Genomic DNA, 21185 nt, shown 5'->3' on the forward strand with positions numbered 1-21185 from the left:
TTAGCTTCAAATGCCAAAACGTCAAGATAAATGCGAGCTGTGCTATCGCCAGGATATTCATCCAAAAAGTGGCCGTGTTGGTGGGAGCATTACGAATTAAAATCTTATCTTCATATTCTGAATTTGTGTCCAATTTGATGGCAGTCTTGAGCCCTGGACATGAATGCTGCCTCTTGCGACAAGCGAAGGGAGCCATTTTTAGAGACCTTAGAGGAGGGCGTCATCACTTGGCAGGTGGAAGGTGTTGGCTGTGAACGTGCGTCTCGGTGCCAAGCGTTAGCATACACACAAAAACACACAAGCAAACGCACACTGACATCCTTCTGTCAGCAAACTTCACACTTTGCTTCGGTTTCATGTGGAAGGTGAGGATGAAACGAGCGAATAATGAGGCGGAACCTTTGGGATGTTTTCAGGAGTTGTTTTTTCAATTAATTTGCATTTGCAATTTTTAAATTGCAAAACAAGCAACGCAGCTTGAGTTCTTCTTTGATGTTAGCTATTGTCGAGTTTCGACGACAAGGAAAAGGCTAGAAATTCTGGACGTACGTAAAAAAAAAAAAATGTAATCCAATTACTGTCCACAGCAATACGATTCGTTTCGGTAATTATTCCGTTCATGATTCACCTCAGATATGATACGCGATTCGCTCCAATTATGATTCTCGCTACGATTCATTCGGATGACAATACGACGCATCCGATTCACAATACCACCAGATCCAATTTGCTCCAATTTCGATTGCATATGATTTTTCTCCACAAATGGCTTTTAAGGCTCACTTCAAAGGAAATCCGTGACACACATTTGCTAAACTGGGCCACGAGATCTGAAAAATTGGACTTGAATTCCTGACGAGTTAAATCGTCTGTGAGTAATATAGTCCGCCTCATTAGCTGGAATTCAAACACACCCCAATCATCTCACACTTGATTTGTGAAGAGTAAAGCACAGCGAGCGACAGAGTTGAGAGAACCTAAAGTACCACGGTGTCATTTATTCATGGGGGGAGACCGAGGGGCAGGTGGAGGTAGCTGCTCATTCCTCTGACTTATTCCTTCCTAATGACTTTTTCCTTCTTTGTAGAGGAGATCCCTGGCAGAGTAATGAGACATTTTTGCTGGCATGGCAGCGGCCACACTGACAGCGTCACTTGGGAGCTCTTGTTAGCTCTTGTTAGCGTGGTCCGGCTATAATTGCACAAGATGTTGTCGGGGGCGGACACGGTAGCTAAAGGTCATAGAGGACACGCTCAGGTGGTATATTGCACATATATATTCCAGAATATAATATATTATACATAGATCAGTGGAGTATCTGAATAATGATGTGTCATATTGCTTCCTGTGTTCTTCTTGCTTGGCCTTTAACAAGACAACAGTGCCAAAACAACACTTTGCAAATGATGATACTCATAAATACCCCGAAAGTGAATTCAGGTATTTGTTTGAAAATATTTGAAGATAGCTGTTGAAAACGTGCAAAGTCAGAGATCTGTTGATCTGTCAATTTTTCTTTTTTTATTTTCTATTCTCACCACCTGCATTTGAATATTTACATTTCGAATAATTCCATTTCATCCACAGAGGAGGAGGTAAAAACTATTCTGGGATAGCATCAAATAACAGCTTCCCCTTATTTCCCTCGTCGTCGCCCTTATCAAATGGCGAGCGCGTTGAGGGACAGATGATTGATTACTATTAAAGCTGTCAGCGGTGGCCGCGCGCTGGTCCGGCTGCCGCTTGCTGAGAATAGATCTGACAAATGACAGCTCGCTGCTCCTCCCACGGGATGCTGCTCACTTTCTCGCTCGTGATGATTTGTGCCACAAAAAAAAAAAAAAGCCCACGCATCAACTATGAAGAGCGGCCGATTTTGCCATACAGACAATTGGACCACGCTTGTCGCAACAGGTCAGTCATATGCTAATTGAAAGAGGAATGTTCCAAAAGTGATTTTTTAAAAAAAATTTTTTTTTTTTAAATAGTATTTTACAGTGTACGAGTTGAAATTTTGAGTTACGCCCAAAATGGGTTGTACCACGTTGTGCCAGATCATGCGGAGCAGAACTGAAATTACTAAATGCAAATTACAAATCCTTGTGGCAGGTAAAATCATAATAATAATAATTGAAATGCTAAAATAGATTAGGAGCAACAAGCAAAATAATCTTCATACCTTTACAGTAGCCTGTCTAAAAATATCCCTCCACCACTTGCATGACTCACTCACATCTAATGCAATGAAAAATGATAGTTCCAAAAAGTCAGTACTGACAGATTTGATTTCCGGAATTCAAATCAGTGGAAAGTTTATTGACTTATTTTATGGCTTTATATTACAGTGCTGATTGTCCAAAGGCACTTTTACGTAATAGCAATCAAGTATTTACTTCCCAGCATTGGCTTTCAGGGGATAAACTCAATTATGCTTACATGGGGACCAAAGTCATAGCAGCCATCCTTGCAGCTGTAAATTCTCCAACGGGATTTTGTGAGTACATTAAACAAAAAGTGACACACCATCATCCCGGTGTCAGTGAAGCAAGCAGGAAGAAAAGCTGTGAATGATTCATGGGGGGGATGATAAACAAAGTGCAGACGGGAGATGTTACGCTCTGCTTTCCACTCGGGGGGGGGGGGACAACTGTCAAAGTGCAGAGGAAGCCTTGATGAGGTTTCTCTCATCGGTTGTCAATCACTAGCCAAAAGCACCGTTCTCCTTAATTGACCCTAAGTGAGGACGTCTTGGGTCATTTTGGCCAAATCTAGGGATCCTCCAAGGGTCCGTGAAATTTCTGATAAAATACAATTCTCGATAAAAGCATCTGGGCTGGGCTCTGAGATTAATAGCAAAGGGTGTCAAGTGGAAACGTTGACGCTGCAGCCCCCCCCCCCCCCCGGTTAATTGGCTGTATACGGCACAGATTAGCAAGGCCCCGGGTGACTGTTGCTAAGATATCCATACGCGGCCGTCTCGGGGACTTTGTCTCCGGCTCTAAAAGTCAATTTGTACTGCGAGCACTGTGAATGATGCCCCTTTAAAGAGGCCATCTTGAGACAGAGCTCCCCAAAGACATCATCATTCCGAAGGCCCGCTCAATAATTACGAGAGGGCGATCGATAAGAGCGAGCGAGTCGGTGAGCGAGCGAGCATTTTTCTGCACACAATGTAAGACTGGTGCGAATAAAGCGGGCGGGACGCCACGGCCTCCCATATGTCGACATGTGACGCCATGCGTATGTTTGTTGCGCCAGCTGTAAGCGACCAGTCAAGTGGAGCAGCTTTGCTGATTCAGCAGCCGAGGTTGCCGCTGAGGCGTATTACTGTCACAACACGGATTCATTAAAAAAGTGACGCTTTTAAAAAGGTGCGTTTCATGTAAAAGCGATTTAATTGCTTGTGCGGTTATCGGCGGGCGGGGATGCGTTCCAGAACCAGCCGTGACCGACTGATTGACATTTTGTTATTGTGAGGCTTTGCTGGTGTGTTTATCAGCGTTTTCTCATTTTAGTGTAGTTGTTTACTTTCAACGCCCTCATAATATGTAGCGTGAAAGAGACAAAGCACCATATTAGTGACTTTTTTTTTTTTTTTTTACCATTAAAACATTCCTGCCTCTCTGTCATCGTTCGTCAAGGCTTGTCTCTTTCAAAGTTAACATTAGCGTTCAAAAGCTAGCGATGCTAAAAGTGTCACTGATGAGATGCTGGCATCAAAAGAATGCCGCGAGCAAAACGGAATATGGAAGCCTGCTTATTTTCTGCTTCTGCATTTTGCACAATCACTCTGGCGTTAATTTTGGGGGAAAAAAAAGTTTTGGAGTAAATGAGAGAATAAGAATGTGCCAAAGCATCATTTGAAGCCAATCAGTTGCAGTTGCTTTTTGAGGTCAGAGGCATTCAAATGAAACATTCATCACTGACTTTGTTTACAATATGTCTTATTTATAGTGTTCCTATTAATAAAAATATGAATAGTAAGAATATTAAAACAGCAGCTGGCTGGCGCCTGCTGTGAAGGATTCACCACGAGACATGGAGAGGGGAAAAAAATCAACAACCATTTTTACTTCCAGCGCAATAACATAAATCCAACATCAGGACGAGTCACAAGCCTGAAAAGACCACTGATGTGATTCATCGACTGTGTTTCGATGGAGATCTATATCGGATATGACCATGACGAAGGCAAGGCTTCCCAAAGGCAAAAAAAAAAAAAAAAAATCCAAAGACTGCAATGTGAATGCACTGATTCTCAAATGTCAACAAGTCAAGAATATTTTGGGTTGTAGGTCTTGTTGAACCGAGTGCTACTGTGGAAAACGCTGCGGCTCGAGCTAATGCTAACAAAATAAAGCAATTAAAGCCTGAAGATTCTCACTCTCAACACCAAGTTTAGTTTTCTCATAATAGCACAACTCACTTCACACCCCATGATGATGTAAACTCAACACTTTTAAAGTCTGGAAAAAAAATGTCAGGAGAGCCTGAAGCTCAGCACTAACGCTAGTTATTGACGTGCTAATTGCACCATTTTGAGCAACCTAATTTTCAACTTTCTGTTCCAATCGCACATGAAATGTACATCAATACTACACATGTACATTGCTTTTGTCGCTTTCTGTGAATTACTACAATGAATTTCCAAAATGTAACGTCATCATCCGCAAATGAGGTGACACGCATGGGGAACAACACAAAGCATAGCACCTTTCACACAGAGAAGCTAGCAGAAATGTCGACAATATACACGTTACATTGTACGCACACCACAAAGGAGTGCAAAAGATAACTAGTGGCATCCTCCGTGTCAATCATAAGCATCAATGGAATGGTGAAGTTCTTTCCTCGGCTCCTCTGGAGACGCATTCTAGCACAGCATAAAGAAAATGTTGGACTCTTTGCAGTCCTAACATCTTGTGCTTTTCTGGGAAGACTTATCCACAATATGCCGGAGAGTACATCTGGGACTTTCTGCCCAGTTTTCTCGTTATAACTGTATTTTCACCCATTTTTGACATTTTTTTTTCTTCATAATATTAGTACTTTTCAATCGTAGTGTTAAGACTATATATAATCTTGCAATGATTACATTATAAGTTAGAAGATACCTCCTTTTTTGGGATAATCACATTTTTTTTGCACGTTATGTAAAAAAAAAGATGACACCGGTTTGTGCAGGGAGCATAAATCCACTACAGATTACAGAAAGGCTGACTTTGAACTCTTGGTGTCTACACAAGCAATAAGACATGTGGCTTCTTCCCCCCCCCTTCCTAAATGTTCAAGTCGGACTTCAAAGGCGCAATTTGCCGAGCACTGGCATTTTAACCTGTTCTTTGACGATCCGATTTTGACACGTACCGTACATGAAGCCACGGAAACTGAAGGCGACGGACAGAAATACATTTGCAAATGAAATTGAAGGGCGATTCGTCATCTGTACAAAGGCAGCGCTGATAACTATGTAGGCTCCATTTCTCCACCTGGGGAATCTTAATCGCTTCCAAAAAAGAGCTGGTTCAATCATTTTAAAATTGTCATCAGATTTGTTAATTCTAAAAAAAAAAAAAATCCCCAAATTTTCACCTAACTAAAAATGACACTGAAATGGTACAAAGTCTTCTCATCACAGACTCATCATAGAAGTTTTTTTTCTGGTAATCTTATAAAATGACACCAGGTAGACTGCTGTCTTTGATTCCTCTGCTTTGTTTTCTCTGCCATCCCTTTCTATTCCCTTCTAAGAAGAAATATGGTGTGTATCTTTTACGTGAGCGGCATCGAGTGAGAGCACTGTGGAGTCAAGCACCACTTAAGGTTAATACCTTCAATTTCCATGCTGGAGACCCCGCCGTTGACAAGAGACCACTTCTTTTCATAGAGGACGCCAGGGATGGGACACGAGCAGGTTATGAGTGTTTGCTCTGCTTGCGATGCAATTAATAGCCCGTTTTCACACTGTCTGCCGAAGCTGTATTTGGGGGAGATCAAGTCTTGAATTCTTATTTTGCCTTTATTTTTTTTGCCATGATGGACGGTGGACGTGCGAAGGTGGACTTGATTGACAGATGTATTAGGAGTACACACGCTATGCAGTGCACCCCCCCCCCCCCCACACACACACACACACAGGTGAGGGAAGGCTGACAAGGTCAATGAGTGCCAATAAAGTGTGAATGTGGACCAGCACCACTCAACAACCACCACGACAATCGAGGGGAACTTATACAGGTTTTCTTCTTTCGTAAAATCATATTATATTTTTATATTTATATTATTTTCTAATACAAAAGAATTATACATCATATCATATTAATATATATGATATATACAAATTTATATGTTATTGATATTTTAATATATGATATTTTCTCTCACAAGGTAGCGCAAATAAAGATTTTAGTCTCTTTTGTTGAGTTCCTACAAAGCCTTCCCCGTCCTCTCTTTCGGGTTGCGTTTGGGAATTTTTGGGCATCCTGGCATGACTCCAGATGTTGAAGCGAGGATTTTCTGCCTGTGTGTGAGAGAGTGTGTACGAAATGTAGGTCAGTCTGACAGCCTTAGCCTTCCGATGAACCCTGCAATCACGCCGCTGTGGTCAATGGAAGATGGCATGTGGAACACAGCCATGCCGCGGACCCTACACGTCCTCATCGTATCTTGTACTGTAAAAACAATGCAGACCACCGTGAAACTGACCGGCCCAAAGTTAGTCAAAATCGAACCCTGGATACTTTCAAGCTCCTCCTCGTGAATTTCCTCCAAATGAGCCCCAATCGGAAGCAGGTATCTTAAACAAATAGGTGACAGGGATTTTCAATGCATGCACCACAGATGTTAAACCTGAGGCACGGGGACCGTATCCAGCCCCTAATATAACTTTATGTGGCCATCTAAAGAAAATCATGTGCATCTACTTTACTTATCAAAACCTTTTAGTTAGTTGCTTGTCTGTCATTCAACCAATCTGCCAGCTCGTCAGTTATTCAGTCAGTTGGTCGGAATTAGTAGGTCAGTCTGCGTATGAATATTCATATTCATCCAGGTCATTTCATTTTCAGGGCAATTAATCGATCAAAACTCTCTTCTCGTGCCTTTGTCAGTTAGGCACTCAAGTGGGATGGATAGCTGGTTTGGCAGTCAGTTATATAATCATTCAGCTTGTCCGTTCATTAGTCAGTTAGCTAGCCAGTAAGTCTCTTATCAAGTTAATTCGCTGCTCAAACAGCCAGCCAGCCAGCCAACCAAACTGAAACTGAAAACTATACTAAAGAAAGCACTGACTTCATTAAAATGTCACGGTAAATTTATTTTTAAAAGTCCTCTTCAGAAGGGTCAATAGCTTGCATCAAAGCACTGCATGGGGCTGCAGCGTGATGCTCTTTTGGACTTATTTCTGACAAGCGCTGTGTTCAGCTGTATATTTGGGCCGTGAGCTTTCGTGCTATGCGTTGCTATACCGTAAGTGCCTGCAGTGAAGGTCGGGGTCAACATATAGAATGTGCCACGTTTGATTTCTGCTAGCTGAGCTGTTTACTGTACTGGTATGTTTACGACTTGTTTTCCAGGCAGCGTAGGGCGCTAAACAAAGAGCGCGGTGAGGGGACAGACATCCTGCGGCGTTAGCGCTCGGCAGGGTGGCGGGTATCAGGATTGTTTGAGTGGAGGAAGGGTGCCGAGACAAGGCCCGGCGGCGGCAGCGGCGAGGGGTCACACGTGCCATGATGAATTACACTCCACGTTGTCGACATTGTCGTCTTGTGTGCCGCATTTCCATTAATGAGTCCTCTCGGGGGTGAAGGGGCGGGGGGTTCTGCTCGGTTCTATATTTTCACTGTATGTGTGTCTCCAAATGAGCAACATTAGCATAATTTATGCTTGCACTCACGTTGCATCAGTGGGACGAGAAGTTCTACTACTGAACTACAGTAGGATCAAACACTCGATGCATTCCTCAAAAAGTCTTATAAACACTGACTTTACGTCATTCGGCGAGTCGGTCAATCCGCAAGTCACGTAGGTTCATCAGCTTTTTGGTTAATTCATCACTCAGTTAGTCAATCAATTGATTAGTTAGCTAATTTATTTGTTTGCTACTTAATCTATACAGATGGTGGATTGGCTAGTGAGTCAGGACGTCACTGCAGTTAGCTAATCAATTAGCTAATCTGCCCATCAATTAGCTTGTTAATATGCCTCTTGATTAGTGAATCATTCATTTGTTAGCTAGTCAGAAGGTTGCTAGGTTAGTCAGTTTATTATTCAGCCAGTCAATGATGTCACTGATTTCAATGAATCTTTGTAAGGATAATACGAGAAACAGTCTCTGCTTCAAGGTGACACAAGCCAGAAGCCAAGGTGTGACCAATGCAGACAAAACCACGTGAGAAGCTGCCCAGCTATCGACGCGATCTTTAAGCTAAATGCCAACTTTCTCTCGGTGGATAACACGTGCTCCTCGATGTGTGTGTGTGCTTCAAGTTCAAGCTAAGTGCTTTTTCCCGGGAAAGTAAAGTGAGTACAACAGCCACACGGCAAAGGAGGACATATTGGCTAATGGACAAACAAGTGAATAGCTAGTGACATGATGGATAAAGCGCCAGACACCAATCGAGACGTTATTTGTAGCAGTTAGCGTCACAACACAATTTCGGAGAAAGCTTGGTAAATGGAGCCTTTGCTGCGATTATTTAGGCGTGCTAACTATCCATTGACTTAGCCGCTTTGACCACCAGATAGCTAGCGGTCGGTTGGTCTGTGAGTCATTGAGTCCGTCAGATCTCCCAATCTTTGTCGAGAGTGTGCTAAAAAGGAGGATTTGTTGCATGTAACTGGGCGTGTTGTGGAATCTGTTCCAGCCTGCGTGGAACACACACTGCCCTGATGACTTTCTCACGCTTATTAAAATGAAATGGGCTCCAAATCTCAGGGAAAAAACCCCGCATGTAATTCCTCAGAGTTGTGTTATTAAAAATACCGTTTTGGTGTGATTACTTGGCAGTCGCTGTCTGCGCCAGGTCTAAGGCTTCTATTGATCTTCAAATAGCTGCTTTAAAGCCTTGTTGCCGCTTCATTGGTAAGCATTAGGGGGATTAGTGTTAGCACGACAATTTGTGCAATAACATGCCCAAAAGTAACATTACATAATCACGGTCAAAGCAATCTGTGCCATTCCAGCCTGATTCCAAGTTGGCCCGAAAAAACTCGGACACAATACATGATTGTATTTGGCGGCGTGCCATGAGATTTTTCTTCTCGACTAAGTTTCTTAATGGTCACGTGATGGCTTCTTGCAGCCAGAGAATGACAGCTGACACGAGGGCGACCGTATCGTGGACGTCAGTATTTACTGAAGCGGATCGCAGGGTCGCCACGTTCCGGTCGTTGGCGCCCCGGCCATCTGCCGGCCTGCTTTTAATCCAAGGCCTTGTCACTGCTGATTAGCCTGCCGCTCCGTCACTGTCATAGTCTCGCTCCAAACAGAGGTGCTAAAGTACTGACATCTGTAGGCTAGGATACTTAAGTAGAAGCACAGATACTATTGTTTAAAAAAAAAAAAACCAGACCCAAAAAAAGTAAAATGACCCCTTTATGCTAAAATAAGTTGCAGAGTTGGCCTAAAGAATCGTTTTAAATACGGTTAGGAACACAAGAATCCATCTGAGATTACAATTTGCTGTTGACAGGCGTGACCATGTTTTTAATCAAGTACAAGATTCAAGCGTGTTATTTCCACAAAGCATTTTCTGTCCAGCTGCACTTCCATTAAATATCGTGATAAAAACATCACCCGGGAAAATATTAAGTACAGTAACAAAATATGCTCACGTGCTTATTTCCCCGCCGCTGCCGTTGGCGACTCGTTTCTTATTGCATCGATAACGCCAAGCTGATCCTGCTCTCTTTTCACGGAGACCAAATCCTCTCTACCGCGTCGGCCAACATTCTATGGCGTCCTTTCAGTCACCCCCTTTTCTGTTCATATTGTGCCATCACGCAGTTTCAAATGAGGCACATGATGTCGGTATTATCGTCCGATCCATAACCGGATGAATCAGTGGCGAATTTGCCGCTGTGGCGGCCGTTTTACGAGCCCTCTGTGCGTCGTAAATATTCCTTGCTTGTGGTGATTATGAGGCGAAACGCTACAAGTGCAATTTCTATCCAATGGCCCAATGTCACCGAATGCACATTTTAGTATTTTGTTTAGTTTAAGCGAGAAGCGGTAAAAATGCTGTATGAGCAAATTCGGACAATTAACCTCAAATGTGGCAAATTTGTGGCAATTTGGCGTACCCGGAAATGAATCTTAAAACGTGCTTCGTGCCAATACATTAATGTATATTTTGGTTTCTTGACACATCATGCATCAACTTATGATCTCTGATTAAATACTAATTAGCCATTAGTGTGCAGCTTGAGAAAAATGGTCGCCACGGTTCTGTTGGGCTAATTGTTGCTCATTAGTTTACTTGGCTATTCCGCACGCAATGAGAAGAAAAAGCAAAGAGTGGGGCCAAGGGGGCGTCAATGCTATTTCACAGACCGTGGCCTTCAATTGAAGCATTGGCAAACACTGTCACTAACAATTAACCAAAGCAATCGTGCTGTCACTTTCACTCTGAGAGCACCTGGTACTTTCTGGGTCACTTTTAATGAGCCCCACAAAGAACAGCTCACACCACAAGCGGGTTTTATCCGGCTAAGCGGAAATGCGTGAGGTGTTGTGATAAGCGGCATATTCGTTCTGGTACATGTTAAATTCCCGCTGTAAGGCCACAAGGTTGTTGACATTGACGTATGGTGATGGATGTCTTGACGTAGCTGTGAAATTAATTTCTTCAAGGTCGGAAAGTGGCCATAGCAGGCGAGGCTATTTCGAATTAATCTTGAGTTAATGCACTTGCCTGCATTACTGGTTTTCTGTTTTAAATATAATATTTTTGTTACATTATTTTACTCTCCTTTGTAAAAAAAATTAAAAAAACCTGTGCTACTGATTATGGAAAATCTCATTTTACTTTTGTGCACACGCAATTATAAAAGCTGAAATTATTTTGACGTCTGGTAGCAATACCTGCAATCAGACAACATTTCTAGGATGAATTAATTTCTAAGACAAAAACAACTTTTGCACATTAATGAGTATGGAAAATGTCCACAATTGCCATTTTTGTGAGAATCCAGCACGACACTACAGCCTTCAATCACCCAAGCAATGCTTGTTACATAACAACCAATCCACTAATGTCATGTTTTCATATACTTCCAAGCGTAATCAAACAAAATTACCCCCCCCCCACTGCAGATTTAACAGCAAACTGTCACATGACGAGGCAAAAACACAACTGACGGACTGAAAGAGGGAGATGAAAGCTTAAGGAGAACACTGCCGGGTGGTGGGATACAGTATTTATGCATGAGCCTTGACGCCATTATTGGAGAGAGAGAGAGAAAAAAAAAATCAGAGGAGGCTCCAGGTAAATGTCATGGAGGCTGTCTCTTAGGAATCAAGCGCAAACGTAACGGCTCACAAATATGGCCGCCGGATTTGTTTGTCTTTTAACTGGCTGACGAGCTGCTAAGAAATGCCGTGGAGATGAGACCTTTGTCAGACCACAACCCAGAAAACCCAGGTAGAGGTTACAGAAGGAAATTTTGGGAGCAGATGTTTCCCGAATTCCGCCTGCAGCGTTACCTCGAGACTCTGGGACGGGGAAAACCCTGCAAAGAGCCTTTGGGCATGCAAATAAGCTTTTTTTTTTGTCGGTTTTGTACGAAATTCCAAGTGCAGATGAATTTTAATAATCACTTTGCACCACTCGGCAGGATTGATATTTTAAGAAGTTAGAGGACACTAAATTCTGGAAATTCTCGGATGCTTTGAAGACTGGTTAAGTGTCGTACGTAAGGTTCACAGTTTTACTCTTCATCTCCATTTGGTGAAATTGGAGCAGGGAACAACCGCATACGTTTTCCCAGGATAAAATGATTTGGGACTTGCTTAAGACCTTAGTAAGACTCCAGACTTTCACGTCTGTGACTTGATCCCCCTTCTCTGCCTTCACCAGCAGGAATTGAGGCTCGTAGCTGCCTTCGTATTCGTGACCAGCATTCACAACAACGGCAGCGGCAGTCAAGCGGAAATGAAGCAGTATCAAAGTGGGAAAATTAGCTCCCGTCTACTTCTGCCGTTCCATGTCGCCGCCGCTCTAATGGCTTTCCGACAGAGTGATGCCATGACAGTGCACTCCATTTAAAAAATATTTCCACGTCTGAGCCAGATTGATCTGTTTGGTGGCACAAGAGATGCCTCTGCGCATTTGCTAAACGCTGCCATCCATCCCGAGCCGAGCGCAATGCCAAAGAGAGTTTTGTTCTAAATGGCGCAGCTTACACTAAACCTGGCTATTACTGATACGGCAAGCACGCCGGGCTTAGAGATTACACTTCATCCAAAAAACTTTATTTAGAGTGAGATAAGAGGATTCTCACCACTGCCTCTGCCTTATTGCGGCAGCGGCAATAACATATTTTTTTTTTCTTCCGATAGGTCGCTGTGTCACTGAGCCATGCTGTGCGGATTTATGTCGAAATATCAGCCTTGTCCCGAATTACATTGCGTGGGGTGAGCAGTGGTTTGTGTATATGAGACAGAACCACCCAATTTAAAAAAAAAAAAAAAAAAAAAACCACTATAAGGGGTTGTAAAATGAATTTTTTTTTTTTTTAAATAATGGTTGTGGAAAAATATGGATGGATGTATATTCTTATTATTATCATACAACTTAGTCTAATTTAGTCACTGTTGTTCTATCAAGTGTGATATAACACAATCAAATAAATGTATTACGAGTTGCCCATTTCCTCTCAAAAAATGTCTGGCTCGCTTTCCAAATACAGCCTCCACACTGAGTTTCTCTGAGCAAGACTTGGCAGCTAGGCCTGGCCAAGGTTCTCCATTTCCAGGCAACAATTAGACTACGCAGAGAAACACGATCATGTCGAAGCCAAAAACGAAAAAAATAGAGTGCTTAATAGAGTAAAAATCTTTCCCGTGTCTCCTTCTAATGTTAAGTACAGATACCTGAAACTTAAAGTATTTTAAGACAGTAGAAAAAGTCACTTCCTTAGTTCTAATTTGTCTCAGGTAGTGTATCATTCATTCCCCCTTCCCAAGACTTGCTAACTGACACTCGACTCAAGCGACTCAAGTTTCCATCTCGTAGTGAATGTCCCACGGATTCTTTAGTAGCGAGTCACGACAATCCATTAGCCTCAGGATCCACTCCTACTAATGAATGGAAATAAAAACACGGGCTTAAAAACAATCTGAATAGAAGCCCAAGGCCTTCACCAAACCGCAGAATCCCAAAGAACGGCGTCTTAATTCTTATGCGTGGCCTAAATTTGTTGCTAAGTAACTCATTTGTGTTGGACCTCAGGTGCTATGCTAACGAGGGTCACGGAGAGTCGAACTCAATCTGGTATTCCCAGCGGAGGGGGATGAAGCTTCGCTCCTGTTTTTGTTTCCTCCGGGTGGGAAATGGATTCCTGCTCGGGTGTTTAATGTAAAAGACCGAGCTACAGAATGCGGGATGGCTGCTCAGAGATGACAGCTGCTATTTCAAAAGCGAGTGAGGTCACTGATGAGGTTAGTCGAGTTGACAATATCAGTTACAAACTTTTGCCATAATATGTGTGTGTTAATTCTCTTTGACATCTCGTACATGGTAGCACAGCGCGGTTCTACTTTGAAAGGAACAAATCTGTGATACATTGAAGGTGCTAACAATGAACGGCATGAAAATATTTGTATTCCCGACGTCGGCTGCACCTGCTGAACTTGTGAACCGCTCACACCTGCCTCGCTCTCTCAATTTCTGAGGCGTCACTCTTCTACTGGTGATTCCAGAGGCAGCAGCTAACGACCCCGCCGAGCGTAGACGACATCCTTCATTGCCGCCGTGCCGGGTGAAGGCGGGCGGGCTGGCTAGCAACGGGCCTGTCGGGGAACAACCGCGTCGCTCGCCGTGCCACCCAAACGTTCTTCGAGATGTGACAGGTCGTTAGAGAGGCGGGTTTAGCAAAGGTCTGGAGTCCCTCACGCAAATGATAGTGACACACGGTTATGGAAGCTAGTGAGTTGAGGTGGAGAACGATCACGGTCGGTACGTATCTTGGTTTTGAGGTGGAGATTCGCGTCACATTGGGCACACCAACAGCTTATTTTGTGTGAAGAATACGATAAATGAAATCCTACCGGCACAACTTGTATTTGTTGCGACTAAAACGGTTATTTAAGTTGGGGAAAAAAACGAAATGCATGAATGAGTGACATTTACGACAACAACGCTCAAATGTTGTCAAAACCGCAAAGGCAATTTCTGAGGTAGGCTCCGAGACACCTCGGCCGGATATTGCACCTGTAATTGCAAGCATGGAAGGTCTTGACAGCTCACGCCGACGGCAAGAGTAATGAAGTGCACACGAGGCACCGCGGAGGGAATCTATGTCATCGGGAGCATGGATGCGCCTCCGCAGGCGAAACGATGACTTTCCAGCATGAATAAGCAGGTGCGGACCCGTGTTTGATTCCGGATGTCACCGAGACGTTCCCCTGACAGCGTACAGTGCAATAACTGCAATGTAAGCATGGTGGGATACAGTAGCTGAAACTCAAGGTTGTTTTCAAACGGGTAGAGCAGTGCACTGTTCCCACCATCATTAATAATTGTTTATATTTAGCCTACATAAGCTGCTGTAGAAAAAAAATTATCTATCTGCGTAGGATAAGGATGGGACATTTGGACAAATCCCCAAGTAGGAGCCATGGAATACACTCCAAATATTGTGTTCCATCGAAATGACAAACTGCCATCAGAACCAACTCCTCACTTTCACATTTGGGCTTGGCGGAGGTAAGAAATACACTCCAGTGTTGTGGGGAGGGGGTCTCAAAGGGGCCAGCAAAGTGTGTCATCCTTTTATTGCCACCTTCATCACAGGCTGTGTTAACCTCGGATCGCTCACTCTCGCTCATTTTTATCCGTTATCTTCGGCACTACCTTCAGAGATTTTGTCTCTCAATAGAAAGCTCAAAGCACAAAACTGCTCTGAGCCGCCTCACCTTGCAAAAAGAGATATTTCCGCACAAGCAAAGAGAAAACGAGGCGGGGAGGTAAGGCGCGGCGAGGAAAGGCGGGGCCTATTCCCCACAGTTTCCGAGGCAGGCCCCCTTTACTTGAGCTCCAGACTCATCAATATGCAAAACATCACCACATCGCTTGCCACGAGAATATTCACATAAATGTACACAAACACCATTTCGGTTTGCACATGATCGGTAAGGCTGGAAGGAAAACAAACAAACAAAAAAAACATTATCGAGTTTTGATTTAAAGAATAGAGAAAAACACGTCAGGGATTCATTCAAAGCCCTAAATTGTGTGAATGTAATACACGGCAGACGGGGGGGGGTTCACAATCAATGCGAGACCTTACACTGAGGCCAACTAAACTCCCAGCGGCTGGATTACATTTCAAAGCACGGAGCCCGCCCGGAGCGATTCCACCCATTGAGAAGCAGCCGAAAGGTGGTGTGGCGTGGGAGCCGGAAAAAAGGGTTTCCGTAAATCTGTTGGACGGTACTGGGAAGAAGCTGTTACATTTGAGCCTATGTACTACAAGTTACAGTCCACCAAGTCAGCACATTCAATTCCATCAACGTGATATTTTTTCACAAGCGACGTATAACGTTTTTAGTTGGATTGTTCGTTAGCTAAGAGGATGATGCAAAATCATACATAACCAATTTGCATTGGGTCCACTGACCCATTATCGAGTGCACTGATTTGAAGCAATGCAAATCTCTTGAATCAAAGTATCATTGAAATCATAATGAAACAAATCACAGCAGGGATTCACAGACTCGCAATCATTGCGATTCGTTTCCACTGAGGCCAACTATAAAACTCCCCTTGTTCATTTCAAAGTCGTCCCGGAACTTTTTCCACCCATTGAGAAGCGGGAGAAAGCTGGGGGCGTAAACGTGGCTGACCTACGTTGGGGCGGATGTAGGTTAAGTTGCTCCCTCTCCGGTGACTGCATGGCGGCCCCCTTTCCTCAAGTCCGCTCCCTTTCCCGGTTTGTTAAATCCCCGCTGCTTTAATCTCCTTAGCAGGCTACATCCTCTTTAAAGAAGCAAGAAGAGGCGGTGAGCTGCGTCAAACGGTGAGGCGGCCAAGCACCACAAGGCACGACAGGCGATGGAATCGGGCGTCGAGGAGGGCAAAGTTTTACGAGCCAATGTCGAAGGTTGACGTGGTTGGGGATGCAAACTATAAAATCACTTTTGGGACGATGAGAAGAAGACTCACAGAAACACCAGCATGTTCAAGCAAAGGGAATCATTTCGTTCACTTGCTTAATGCTAATGACATTTCCCGTGTAGCCATGCTAATGACCATCCATGTGTAGCCACGTTGGCCAATGACATGGTGCGTAACACTCAACACCACATGACCTTGTGTCAAATCCATCCGAAACGCCAAACCACCTTTTCCACCTCCTCTGTTCCCGTTCTAGAAAAATGCCTGAATGGCATCACCTGAGACGGAGCGTAATCCAATGCAACAACGGATCACAGCAAGTTATCGGGAATCATCTTTTGGTTAAGTTATTTTGAAGGGAAAAAAATGGACCGACCATCACGATTCGATTTGACACTTGCGACCCACCGGCACGAGGAAGTTGCATACTAGTGCATCGACGAGAGATCACAGATCAGCTCTACCTGTTTCCCAGAAGTAGACGGACTTCCCGCTGTCATCCGTCTGGGCGAGATCCCGCCGGAAAACGCAGCCCAGGAGAAGCAGCAGTGACACCAGGAGGTGCCAGCTGTCCCTCCGCCACCCCATGGTCCCGACACAGAGGGACAAAAAAAAGTAAATCCACTCAGCTCGAGGGAGGTCAGCTGAGGAAAAACAACTGCAGAAGAAAAAAATAAAAACAACAACGGTAGTCCTAAAAAGAGCCGAGAAGAAGTGGAGCGCGGCTCATTTTGAAGCAGGAGGAGTTGAAGGACATGCAAAAGGAGTGATGGAAAGGAGGAGGGGATAGTGGTGGTGGTGGTCAGCGGGAGAGCTGCTGTCGGAGACTCCGGAGAGGCTCCCCCATGGCGTCCTCCCTCCTGCGCTGTCGTCTCCTTTGCTGGCGGAGAGAGGCGACAGTGGGCGAGGATCTGCAGTGTGCCGCCTCGCTCTACCTCACGCTCTAGCTCACTCACTCACCTCGCTCGTTCATTTGCTCTTTCCGCTGCCTTACCCCCCCCCCCCCCCTCCCTACCGCCACCACCAACTCCATTCTCATTACTTGTCTCGTCCCTCTCTTACTTTGCTTTTATTAAGCCCCGAGTACACCAAAATTGGCTCTGTTGCGCACGGCAGATTTTTATTTTAAATTCAGCCACAGGAGCCAGTTTCACTTAGCGATGTGAAATTTCCTCTGCATGAGAATCAGTTCATGAGAAGGGCCTGAAGAAAAAGAAGTCTTTGGAAGATATGTCTGAAAAGACACAGGAAGTCCAACATTTTGGTTTGAATGGTCATTTCTGGACCACGCTACAGAATTAGAAACATGGAGATGGCAAATGTATGATGCTAAATTGCAAAGAACTTGAGTACAGGCCACAGCATGGTAGCAAAGTTGCAGGAAAGTGGAAATATCCTTTATAGGACAATATATATATTTTTCCCCTTCTATTTTAGGTCTTGTTGCCAGTTTCCCTTGGCAACAAGGAATTTCTTGGCTATTTCTTTGTCATGAGTAGACTCGCCAAAAAGTCTCAACACACAAGTCGGCCATTAAAATGGCAATTTTTATACTTCCATTTTGAATTGAAGCAGCCATCTTGGGTCAAGGTTTGCTTCAAATCCTGTTCCTGGCATACTGGTATTCCTTTCTCTGGGCATAAGGAAGGACAAAACCTCATCTTCCCTCACTCCCTTTGCTCATGCTGTTTGGGGAGGGGGGGAATTGACAGGGGTGGGTGGGGGTTTGCTACAACAGGAGAGCAGCGGGGGAACCGAGAACCATTGCTCCCGAATCAGAAAGGCAGACAAGAGTGCGGCTCCATGCGGCGAAGGCAGAGGCTAGGTTGATGATGATGATGGTGGCGGCGGGTGGGAGCAAAAGACTGAAGCGAAAAAAAACCAAAACATGGCCGATAAAAGAATGAGTGACCGATGGAGTTAATTCAGCGCCGATAAGCAGCACACACGCTGAGACTGGGTCCAATTAACAAATGATTTGTCGCAGACGTGTTGATTCATTAGCAAGCCGAGAGCGTCCCACTTAGCGCCGTGTCTACCCGTTACAAAACAATCAAAGGCAGGTGGCAAAACGTGACCTCCCCAAAGCAAACATAACACATAAATGGCTCTCGGGCTACACCGTCGATACCTACACTAAATCATCCTCTGCTAATTGCACCCAGCACAAAGTGGACTAAAATGCATTGTATTCCTTGCAGGCGTTCCAATACTTTTAATCACCTCTGCTTTTTATTTGTTACTTCCCTGAGGAATCCCCAAAACTTTAGTCGAAGCTCCACTTGCATTCATTTTCTGCATCCCAATTCTTTGGTTGGAACGCTTATAGGTGTCCCAATACTTTTGTCAAGTATATTTAGTGTCCAAGTTCCACATTTCCTTAATGTCGCTGCCTTGATACTTTTGCCAAAAATGCAATTTTCCTCACGTTTACACACACACACACACATTGCTAAACGTGTTTTTTTTTTTTTTTTAATCTTTGCGTGGGCTCAGCATGAGCTGACAGGCTAACAATGGCGCTAAAGGGTCAGCTAATGCCGCGGTGTCTGGACGTCAGCACTGGGAAGGAGAGAAAAAAAGAAAAGAAAAAAAGGGAGGGAGGGGGGGAATGCAGATAAGGCAGCACAAATGGGGGGTGGAACTTGCAGGGCGGAAAATCAAAAGCAGAAGGGCACGATAATCTTTATCTGCGTGTGACAAATTGCTCCACAAATCAAATTTTACATTTCTCTGATTTGTGGGATTGAAATGGGGAGCAGGCTTGACATGTACACACAGATTGCAGTATGATAAAGTCTAAAAACGGTTTGTTTTTTTATTTAGGTGCATTTTAGGACAAACTGCCATTGCACTTGTGCAATAACAATTAGTTCTGAGTTCTGGGGTTTTTTTTTTTATGTTGGGCATGAACCCGTTTTGGTTCCCGTGGTAACCCTTTACACTGCAGGTGATGCCATCTGGAAGTGAATATGTTCACAAGTGAACAGTACGTCGACAGAGCGTAGACGCAAACTCGCATGTATATATTTATGACCGTCTGTTAAAATTTCGTCTCCAATGAAACGTATTGCCGCTATGATGTCTGCATATGTTTCAATTCCTATATTATGGCGTCGTGGCGGAACATAATGTTTTTAGTTGTTTTTTTTGGCAACATGCGGTTTTGCTAAGTGCTAACCCGAATGCCTAGTCATAACGCATCCAAATGTTGCTAGTTTGGAACTGATCCCCCCCCCGCATCTGATGCATAAATCCCTGAAAATCCTGTGAGGAAGTTCTGTTTTTACCCACATCTCTTAGCGGGATTACATGCATACAAATAAAAAAAACTAGAAGCCCAATTTTAAATCAAACTTTGTCTGCAGTGTTGTAGCACGAGTGTGCTGTGCTGGGGTTCTAAGACGGAGGATATGAGCTCTAACCCATCTGTCGGTGGGATTATGTCAAATCTGTCGGGCAATACTTGGAGTGCGTGAGCGCATATCCTAGCCTAGTGGGACGAACGAGCACGTCTGAATTTAGGGCGGATCGCTTTAAATCGGCCTGGATAAATGAATTAAATAAACTTCACACTGATTTGAGCGAAGATCACATCTCTGTCTGTGTGTCTCTCTGTCGGCAGGTTGAAGAAACTAGGACACGATGGAATGTGTGTTCACGATGTCGACGATGGAAATTGAATCGTCACCTAGCCGCCGATGATGTCATTAATTGTCGTTTTTGAGTTGTGAGTGATTTGTGTTACAAGCGTGGTCATGAAAAAAAAAAAAAACATTATCTTAAGTCACCACGTTACTTGGTGATTTTTTTTTTTTTAATAATTCACATTTGGCATGGCTGTCTTTGCACGACAAGCACATCCTGCTGCCTGCCCACTTGTCCTGATAAGCAGCTGGACTATCCCGCCATAGTGTAGATAATGCATAATTTCATCTATACATCCCCTTTAGGTATTTATATAAGACCACAAAGCATGTCATTTAGATGTACTTTAACGCCGGCATGCTAAATCCTAACATTAACGGAGGGCGAGCGACATGTATGAAACACGCTAACCCACGTGGGATTAATGTGATTCGTTTGATTACATTTCCGTTCAAACAATATATGATTGTGTTGTGGTTGTTACACAAAAAGGGGGATTTGGTGCCAGATGGGAGGGGAAACTGGACGGTGATGCGCTTGGCTCCATCAACGCAACGTTATGGGAACGATTGGATACCGATTTATGTATTAAAATGTTTGTGAAAATATATGACATTTCTGAACACGAGTTGGAATACCAACATGCTCACGGGACAACGAAATAGTGAACTAGTTTAAATCTCTGTGCTATAAGTGAAGCGATGTAGCGTATGTGTATTTTAATGTCCTTCAGATTAAATCGTAGCACACGGTGTCCCAATATTTTAATCGGTGACAGTGTCATAAATTTGTGTTTTTTGAGAGAGAGAGCGAGCAGGAGAGTGAGAGAGAGAGAGAGAGTGAGCAGGAGAGTGAGTGAGCGAGAGAGAGAGAGAGGTGAGCAGAACGAGGTCACCTACAGTACACGTTCTGCTTTTAGCGGCCACTCTGTCAAGCCTCTGGAAATACAGGAAGACAAATATTTGGGGGGGGGGGGGTGTAAAAAATAAACTGACCCACATGAGAAATTTCTACTCATCCTGCCAGAATTCTCAGTGGGTTCCACACTGTGCCGGCAGTCAACAAACATGCGTGCAGCGATATGCTCAACAGTAGTTGTCATCTTCTGTGTATTTTGGTGAGGTGTCAGCATAAGTGTGAATTATACTCAACAAATGCTTCCAGTGTTGCGTATCAAATGTAAAACTTGATGTCAATTTT

At 43.9% G+C, this 21185-nt stretch overlaps 1 protein-coding gene across 3 annotated transcripts in view; it reads right to left on the reverse strand.

Moving 5' to 3' along the window:
* Window positions 1–17290, reverse strand: part of thsd7ab (thrombospondin, type I, domain containing 7Ab) — a 47377-nt gene extending 30087 nt beyond the window's left edge. For all 3 annotated transcript variants that reach the window (XR_015066974.1, XM_085919133.1, XM_085919134.1), the window contains exon 1: window positions 16802–17290. Coding sequence is in view for 2 of the 3 variants with exons in the window: in XM_085919133.1 (XP_085775259.1) it covers window positions 16802–16925 (124 nt within the window). In the remaining variant the exon portion in view is untranslated. The remainder of the gene's footprint in view (window positions 1–16801) is intronic.
* Window positions 17291–21185: the final 3895 nt, after the last annotated feature.

The sequence above is a fragment of the Syngnathus leptorhynchus genome, chromosome 8, assembly GCF_054491065.1.
Source record: "Syngnathus leptorhynchus isolate UIUO chromosome 8, UIUO_Slep, whole genome shotgun sequence".
Taxonomy (NCBI): Eukaryota; Metazoa; Chordata; class Actinopteri; order Syngnathiformes; family Syngnathidae; genus Syngnathus; species Syngnathus leptorhynchus.